This window comes from Rhinichthys klamathensis, unplaced genomic scaffold (assembly GCF_029890125.1).
Source record: "Rhinichthys klamathensis goyatoka isolate OS25496 unplaced genomic scaffold, OSU_Roscu_1.1 h1tg000750l_1, whole genome shotgun sequence".
In the NCBI taxonomy this organism is placed as follows: Eukaryota; Metazoa; Chordata; class Actinopteri; order Cypriniformes; family Leuciscidae; genus Rhinichthys; species Rhinichthys klamathensis.
In genome coordinates, this window is record NW_026607158.1 from 6,423 (window position 1) to 15,691 (window position 9,269).

At 38.6% G+C, this 9,269-nt stretch overlaps 1 protein-coding gene across 1 annotated transcript; it reads right to left on the bottom strand.

Moving 5' to 3' along the window:
* Positions 1-479: 479 nt before the first annotated feature.
* On the bottom strand, positions 480-4,351 carry LOC130077506 (gastrula zinc finger protein XlCGF8.2DB-like). The gene is made up of 2 exons (XM_056242753.1): positions 4,190-4,351; positions 480-1,691 (listed from the first exon to the last, which is right to left on the bottom strand). The coding sequence occupies exons 1-2, from the start codon at positions 4,260-4,262 to the stop codon at positions 886-888; spliced, it is 879 nt and encodes a 292-aa protein (XP_056098728.1). The 5' UTR covers positions 4,263-4,351; the 3' UTR covers positions 480-885.
* Positions 4,352-9,269: the final 4,918 nt, after the last annotated feature.

Sequence of the window (9,269 nt, forward strand, 5' to 3'; positions counted from 1 at the left end):
GAGCAGAGGTTAAAAGTCAATGGGCACAGCTACTATATCAATATACGATGGTCGAGAATTGGCCCAGAAAGATGTTGATAGGGCCAGTCATCGCTGGATAGAACAACCTGAAAGAGTCTTCCCAAGATTACACCTGAGGGGGATTCAGTTGCGTGGAGGGGTCCTCCCTACAAAGACAAGGAAAGCGTGCGGAAGACATTACCACACAACGGATACGATCTGTAGAGGGGCTTGTAAGTCACTGGAAACAATCAACCACATATTCTATGTCTGTACCTTGTACCTTGACATGTCTGAACCTGCGGTTCCTCTCGGACTGAGCAGGATTACTATTGCAACGACACGGACATCAGTAGGGTAAAACTAACCTGTCTCACGGCGGTCTAAACCCAGCTCACGTTCCCTATTAGTGAGCAGCCAGAAAGGAACCAGAAGCCAAAGATGTCAATGATGAAATAATGAATATTGCACCACATTACTTGATTGCATTTTATAGTTTATATCGTTTCATGTATAACCTTTCATTTACATTGTAGCATTTCACTGTAAAATAAAAGTTTAACTAATATTTTGATTCTGAGGTGTCAATAGGCTACAGTATATTGAATGGAGGGACTTCTTCATTAGAGGCCCTTTACCGCAACACCACTACATTTTTTGAAACCGTGGCAAGAGAGACTGTCAAGTGTGAAAGAAGTGGTCATGAAGGTGGAAAATCAGATTTGCCCCAAATTCAGTAGAGGCATGAACGCAATTTCACAAATATGCATTTTCTAGTGCCATTCTAAACACTTTTTACACAAAATACTAAAATAGGTTCTCACATAAGCATGACTTTTCAGGTGTATGTGATGGCAATATACTGTATATTTTTTATTACATTGGTCACAACATGTGAATCTTCATGTGGGAATTAAGGGATACTTTATGTCCGAAACTCTTTCCACACTGATCACATGCAAACGGCTTCTCTCCAGTGTGAATGGTCTCATGTTTTTTAAGGTTTCCTCTATTAGTGAAACCACTTCCACAGTGTTGGCAGGTAAAAGGCTTCTCTCCAGTGTGAACTCTCGTGTGTTTTTTAAGGTTTCCTTTTTCAGTGAAACTCTTGCCACACTGAGGGCATATGTAAGGCTTTTCTCCAGTGTGAATTCTCATGTGGGAATTAAAAGTTGGTTTGTGTGTAAAACTCCTTCCACACTGATGGCATGTGAAAGGCTTCTCTCCAGTGTGAATTCTCATGTGGCTTTCAAGGCTTCCTCTCCGAAGGAAACTATTTCCACACAGATTGCAGATGAAAGGCTTCTCTCCGGAATGAATTCTCATGTGGCTTTTAAGGCATCCTTTTCTAATGCAACTGTATCCGCAGAGTTGGCAGGAGAAGGGCTTCTCTCCAGAGTGAATTCTAATGTGCCTGTTAAGGATCACTTTTTGAGTGAAACTTATTCCACATTGAGGGCATGTGTAAGGCCTCTCTCCAGTGTGAATTCTCATGTGAGAATTAAGGTTTGATTTTCTGTTGAATCTTTTTCCACACTGTTGGCATGTAAAATAGCTTATATTTGTGGCCTTTTGAGCTCTTTCTTGTGAAGTCTTTTCGGTCTGTGAGCAACTAAAGGATTTTTCTCCAGTAATGAATTCATGATGAATTTCATTCAGTTCTTGACTCTCGTCTTTCAGCGCCATCAGGTCTAAGGCAAAAAACAAAAACAAATACATTTTAACCCAGGTTTAACGGCACAAAAAAAATATATATACTCATTAACAAGGTATGTTAAATCCTATACACTGTAAATTATTTAACTTTTTCTTCAAACAAGACAGCTGTTATGTATGAGTTTCACAAGTGGCACCAAACTAATATTGTGAGTTTTGGCCACACTTCTTGTGTGTAAAAGTGTCAATCTTACTCCATTTACCTCATCAGTCAGGAATTTCACCATAAAATTAAAGAACAATCAAAGATTGTTGAACAAATAGAAATTATATAGATTGAAGGAAGAATGCCACCAGACCAATCTGAAGCATTTGAGAGATATAGAACTCTTCTGTATTATCAATACAAGGAAGACAAGTGTAATAAAATAAATTATATTAACTAAAAGATAGTTTTCTGCAACACTGCAAAGTGGATCTGAGTGGGCCAGAGATGCCCAGCCCTGATGAAGAGACGTCTCATCAAACACAAGTATGGAGTGCCACAGGGCTCAGTATTAGGTCCTCTGCTTTTCTCCTTGTACTTCCCCTGAGAGATATTATTTCACTCTTATGCTAATAATACTCAGTTTTATATTTCTTCACAACCTGACAAAACTTCCCAACTCTTTAAGATAGCAGAGTGTATATATAAAAGATATAAAAGACAGCATAACTAGTACGTTTCTTCAATTAAATTCTGCCAAAAACAGAAGTATTAATCATTGGACCAATATCTCTGAACATAAGATGCTTCATCTCAATGTATGTACTGTTAATATGGTTCTCTACAGTGAAGAACCCGGCTGTTTGAACAAATTTGTTTTTCAACATTTCTAGAACAGCCTTCTTTTACCTTAATAATTTGGAGAGTCAATAAATAAGCTCTGGTTGGTTAAAAATGCAGAGGCTAGACTGCATACTAGATGCAAGAAATATAGATTTTATCATCACAACACTAACTGCTTATTAGGTTTTTTTATCAATTTTTAAAATTCTACTAATTACACACAAAGCTTTGAACGGTTGAAAAACAGTTCTCGGGCTCTATGTCTCTGATTTCAAATTAACTGATGGTATCTACGCTAATATTGTTCATGAAAGCCACACATGGAATTAACATGCTATGCTAACTAGCATAAGACAACAAACACAGGCACTGTCACCCCGGATTTCCACCAACTGCAGAACGGCTGCGGATCGGATCCGTGCTCCGCCGTCCTTCAATACCTACCAGATACGGATTTGTTGCGGAACAGCTGCGGCCATGACTGACAGCTGAAGTCACGAGGACACACGATATCTCGCGAATTTACGTTTGATCATTTACGTTGAGATTACAAGTGTAAAAAACCCATTCACTCATTTAAGTGTGGCTCGGTCCAAAGATCATCTGATAAGATTTTGGAGAATATTGGACAAAAATTGTAGAAGGAGTGACAGAAAAAAATAGTTTTTCATTTATTTCAATATGGCCGACAGGCACACTGATGGCAAATGACAAATGAGATATCATCAGAATCTACATAAACCAAGGAACATTATGACATAGAGAAAAATAAATCGACATGGTTTTTAAATTTATAAGAGATTTGCAAAAATCCTTGTATCTCTGGAACACTAGGTGGCGCTGTGTTCAGAATTCTCAGGTACCATCAGGACATGCTGTCGATGATCCCTGCCAAATTTTGTGCCAATATGTTAAAAGATATTGCAATTTATGACAAATTTCAAAATGGTGTACTGTTGGTTATGAGTTAAAAGAGAAATTTTTCAGATCTCAAGACCTGTAGCTAATTAGCTAATCCCTAATTTGGCATGGACCCTCAGATCATGGCTCAGACTCAGATGAAGTGTATCGAGTTTTGTTTCGATTGATTAAATTTTTTGCCAAGATATAGCCTGTGAACCAATTTTGGGTGGACATTGTTAAGTTCGCGACATCATGACTTTTGCTGAGACACTGAATACACTGGATCATTTACACATGGAAAATGCTTCACTCTGAAACACGGTGCGTCAAACTATATATCCTTTTAAATCATAGCCTTTGCGATTTGATAATCGCACTAAGCCATAAAACGTTTTCACAAGCATTCATTGTTAGAATTTATACCAGCCAAATGCCAAGTAACACCGTTTCATATCCTCGAAAGGCTACATTTGAAAAATGCGAGATGCTATTCACATTTTGCCGTTTAGTAATCGTCCATTTTACAATTTCAATCTTAAAATTAAAAAATATATATATAATAATTTAAATATAAAATATTATTTCATTCAACGTGCTATTGCTAGGAATAGAATACAAAGTCGCTCTAGATTTTCCTCCTCATCTTCTTGACTCCTGAAAACAAACGTTCAGCCAGAGGTGCAGAATAACACAACCTGTGATTAGTCACTTACTTAGTCGAAATCAGACTTTCAAAAAGGAAAAGAGAGAAAGCTGCAAGAGGGAAGACAGGGTACAAAAACACCTGAGAATTAAACCAACCTGCTTGTTCCTCAGTCTCTTCTTGCTTCACTTCAATCCTCATGTCTTCACTCTCCTCTTTAATCAACGCCATCTTAAACGTTGCCTACGTCACGTGGATCTCAGTCGCTTCACCCGGAGTTTTTCTGTGTTTGGACTCTGTATTTAAGGTCAGAAAGAAAAATAATTTCCAAATTATATTTCAGGGTGCGTTTCATTCAGCTCACTAGTTCAGTAGTCAGCATACTGGACTTAAATAGGATGATTAGCCAAAAAAAAAACACTCAAAACTAGCACTACAAATTAATAAAAGAACACAAATTATATATTAGACACTTTGTATTTAGTTATGGTATTTATTTATTTGTTGCTTACATTTAATAGATTACACTTCCATGAAAACATTTTCAGTTGGTTTGTAAACGTTGTCATTATTGTGTTGCATTTACACCGGTTTGACCAGCAGGATTCGTCAGCGTGAGGTATACCGAGCGATTCGAATCACTGAATCATTTTTGTGAATCATTTGGTTCAATTGACTCGGAGATTCGAAAAGCTCAATTTCTCTCATCACTACTTGCCAGAGACCTAATTCATGTTTACGATAAACTGATACGCGATATCGAGAGCGAAATGAGACGCACCTTTTTCTGTTACTCATGTATAGATACTTGATTCGCGAAAAATAACGTTCACAAATGTACATGAGGCATTACAATGTTACATTTAATATTTATTTATTTATTTTACATAGCTTGAAAAAAACGTTTAAATTGATAGAATAGCTTCCATTCATTTAAACTTTAAATGCGTAAAACCACAAACCTTTCTTCAGGTGAACCACAACATAAGCTGGAGTGTGGCGCTGCTTTATGACGTCACATCACCGGGGCAAAATAAAAGTCCCGTTCTATCTCTCTCTCTCTCACACACACACACACACTCTCACTGCTGTCTAAAATCACAAACGGGAATGGAAATGCATATACAAATATATATAATATTAAGATAATATACAAATTTACTCTACTAAAGAAAGAGTGCAAGATTCTGTCTGAAAGGCAATACTATATTCTTGGGGTGCAGAAACCATTTGCAGATATTACAGTATTAAAATGCAAAAAGTGACAATTAAGAAAATGTAGCCTACATGTTAAAAAGACATTTTATATAGATATTTGCCATTCATTACAAATCCTTTCATGCAAGTGGACATTTTGCACATTTCTGAGAAACTAAGTGATGCGTTTAACCTGCTTTCTAGTGAGGTTGAGATGGAGATTTAAGAGCTTATCTGGACTTTTGGAAACTTGTTGAGCCAGAGAAATATTTGCATAGTAGCCATGAAAGTTGCCTGTCTTTTTGGTTCAACTTTCCTGTGTGAATCTGCATTTCCAGATATGAATTTTATCAAGAAAAAACACAGAACACGCCTTACTGATGAACATTTGGAGGACTCCATTAGAGTTACAGTGTCAGGTTATACTCCTGATTATAGGGCACTTATGGGCATTATGCAATGCCAAGCTTCCCATTATGTTGTTGTTTTGTTTTTGTTGTTTTTAAAAGCTGGCTGATTTGGACAATTTGTTTTTGCAAATGTGCCAAATTACTCTTGAAATTTTGTGGTATTAAAATATTCAGAGAAATATGTAAACCTGGATCACAAAGCCAGTCTCGAGTCGCACGAGTAGCTATATCTGTGGCAATAGCCAACAATACACTGTATGGGTCAAAATTATCGATTTTTCTTTTATGCAAAAAATCATTAGGATATTAAGTGAAGATCATGTTCCATGAAGATATTTTGTATATTTCCTCTCGTAAATATATAAAAATTTATTTTTGTGAGTGAATGCAGCACTATCGCCAACATACATGCACAACTTTAAAGACGTTTTTGTCAATGTTTAGATTTTTTTGCACCCTCAGATTCAATAGTTGTATCTCGGACCAATATACAAAATGAGTCATATCCTAACAAGCTTTTTATTTAGCTTTCAAATGATGTATAAATCTCAAATTCAAAAAATTGCCCCATGTTTTGTGGTCCAGGGTCACATATGTTCAGTGTAATGTCATCTACATAGAGAAAATTATCAAATTATGTATGAAAAAGTATGAAAAAGTATATCAAACAAGTAGACTATTTTATCCCTTCAGGGAGCCCTCACTCACAAACCGGTTGGAGACCCCTGTTCTAGATCAAGACAATAGGCGACCACTGAGCAAAGAAACTTGAACAATTCTGGACATTTTTCTACGCCTCAGCCCGGTTCTGCTCCTCCAGCGCGGTCCCATCCGCCAGAACTATAAAGACCATCACCTGTCCCTCATCTCCACGTCAATCATGGACCGGATACTCAGCCAACTCTCCCGCATTGGCCGTGGCACACACACGCATTTGATTGGTTTCACACGCTCACACGCCACACCCCCGATTTCTCAAGCTGAAGTGTCAACCTGGTCGGTCAAATGCCTGGAAGATGAGTTTATCTATAGATCTACCCGTTGAGCCACTCGTGATCGACTAGTTATGCCGCAAATGAGTTAAAATCTCCCGTAATCTAGAGCGAGCGCGCACGCGACAGATTGTGCTCCAAACCACGTAGCGCGCGCGCACGGCAGAGAGGGAAAGCGAGCGAGAGACCTTGCGTGTGCAAGCATCACCGACCCCCGTTGGAGAATGTCATCTCATATTTTTTCAAATAAAGACAAGTTAACGCTAATTTTACATACAGCACACAGTGAAAACGATGTGAATATGATAGTGGGACACTGGATATAGCACAGCGATGCTTAAACTGAAGGATTTAAAGTGTTTAGCTGATCTTCTGTTCGCAGAATTCGTCACTCGCAGGAAAACGTTTATGTGGCTACACATGCACACTTCACAAGATCTCACAGCTGGAGTCGATTAAATCTGCAAGGTTTGTGAAATTAAATGTTTATTAGATATTCAGAGATTTGTTTAAATGATGTAGATGCGCATTTGCTGAATGTTGACGGTAAATGAGAAAGTATTTGACCCTGATTGTTTGCCTTTTCTGTTACAAATAATATAAAAGCAAGCGCTTTACTTTTCGCATACCATTTACTTTCTTTGTTTACCAGTTCTGTCTAAGAAAGTATTAGATATGACTGACAGAGATCATAAACTAATGAAGATGGAGAATGTGAGTGAGCGCTGTGTGATCAGCGCCACCCGTCAAAATAAAAGTCCCGCTTCCGACACATCGGCCAATCAGACAAACTTATCGTCCGATGCCGAAATTTTAAAAATGCCAAATATAGGCCGATATATCGGCCTTGGTGATATATCGGTCGACCACTAGACGGGAGACACTGGGAAATAACCTCCTCCAGTTCCTCTAAAACATTGTAGCGGGGGGTGTGGGCAGGGATTACCCTCCAAGCCCTCAAACCTTACAAGCAACTCCACAGGAACGGACGGGAATGGTCTGTCCGTCCGTTGAGCTCAGGCTCCTGGGCGAAGTGTGGTACGACCGTCGGCTCTGGCGCTCTCTCTGTGGCGGGCTCGGGCTCAGTGTCTGCGGTGGGCTCAGGCATGAAGTCCATGTTGGGCAGTGTGGGCTCTGGGACCGGAGTGGAGTCCACTAGAGGATTATGAGCAGCTGTAGCTAGAAAGGGAATGCCGTTTGTGGAGTAGGCATCCTCCCCAACCTCCTTGACATCCAGTTATCCACAGTCCATATTCAATGTATAGAGCACCTGGAATTTCCCGCAGGCAATGTGGCCTCATTCCAGCAAACTTGGTGGCACAGTTAAAGGAGTCATCCACATAATCCTCCAGCAAACGTCCTCCTTGATACAGGAACAGTTGCTGGTCCTCTGGGCTTTTTCTTGCTGCTAGATCCATATTTAGACGGTCTGGTCTTGTGTACTGTCACGGTGTGGTCAGGCAAAACGAGGAGAAGGATCTAATTGTAGCACTTTAATAATAAACAAAAGCAAAGAAGAATTCACAATGAAGATGATGACTAGAAAACACATGGCAACATAGACAACACAAGACAAAGAACTGAACAAACTGAGGGCTATAAATACATAGAGAAAACAAGAGAGTTAAATGAAATGCTGGTGAAACGAATCAGTAACCATGGAAACAAACTGACACACATTAGGAAACTAGGTCAATTATCAATGACAAATAACACAGGCAAACAGAAACGGAAAAGAACCAAAACAATATATATGTATTGGGGGCTATGTGTATGTATTGGGGGGTATGTGCTATCCTGGTTTGTCTCATATCTTCAGGGGAGGACAGTTGCGGTGGAAATAGGGACCTCTAACTCTTCTGTTTGCCCTGTTGTCTGTGAGGTGCCTCAAGGCTCATGCCTTGGCCCAGTCCTATTTTCATTATATATGCTCCCCCTGGGTTTAATCTGTCAGAGACATGGAGTGGCATACCATTGTTATGCTGACGATACCCAGTTGTATTTGCCTTTGAACTCTGCGAATGGTTGCGATTCCTTTGAAGGTTTTAAGTCTATGTTGAAGACATATCTGTTTACTGTTGCTTTTAATTGTTTTTAGCTATATGTGGTTCTGAATGATTTGTATCCATCTATGTCTGTTTTAACATTATTGAAATGTGGATTCTGTAAAGCACTTTGGTCATCTCGTGTTGTGTTTAAATGTGCTGAAGAAATACATTATTATTATTATTATTATTATTATTATTATATATGTTACAACCAGTGTTGGGGGTAATGCATTACAAATAATGTGAGTTATGTAATCAGATTACTTTTTCAAGTAACTAGTAATGTAACGCATTACTTCCTAGCTGAGGGAAGAATGTTCAAGTTTATGACGCTTATTGTCAAGGATCAACTTATATAGCCCATTTCTTAAAATTGAATACACAAGTTTTATACATTATCAAGGGGTTGGTGCTGTTATTGTCAAACAAGAATATACATTACATCATATAAGAATCTAATACAATACTAAAAACAAGACTTTATATTGCTTAGATGTCCTGGAAGCAGATTTCCATAGCTGGACAGTTTTATAATAAAACAGATAATAAATGCAAGGATTGATAGTATTGCCCCTGTGGGGATCAAGGCAC

Excerpts from the sequence above, each read along its gene's own strand:
- LOC130077506 (XM_056242753.1), bottom strand. The coding sequence starts at position 4,262 with ATGGCGTTGATTAAAGAGGAGAGTGAAGACATGAGGATTGAAGTGAAG. Across the intron at positions 1,692-4,189 it reads AGAGACTGAGGAACAAGCAG|ACCTGATGGCGCTGAAAGAC; the intron begins GTTGGTTTAATT and ends TTTTTGCCTTAG.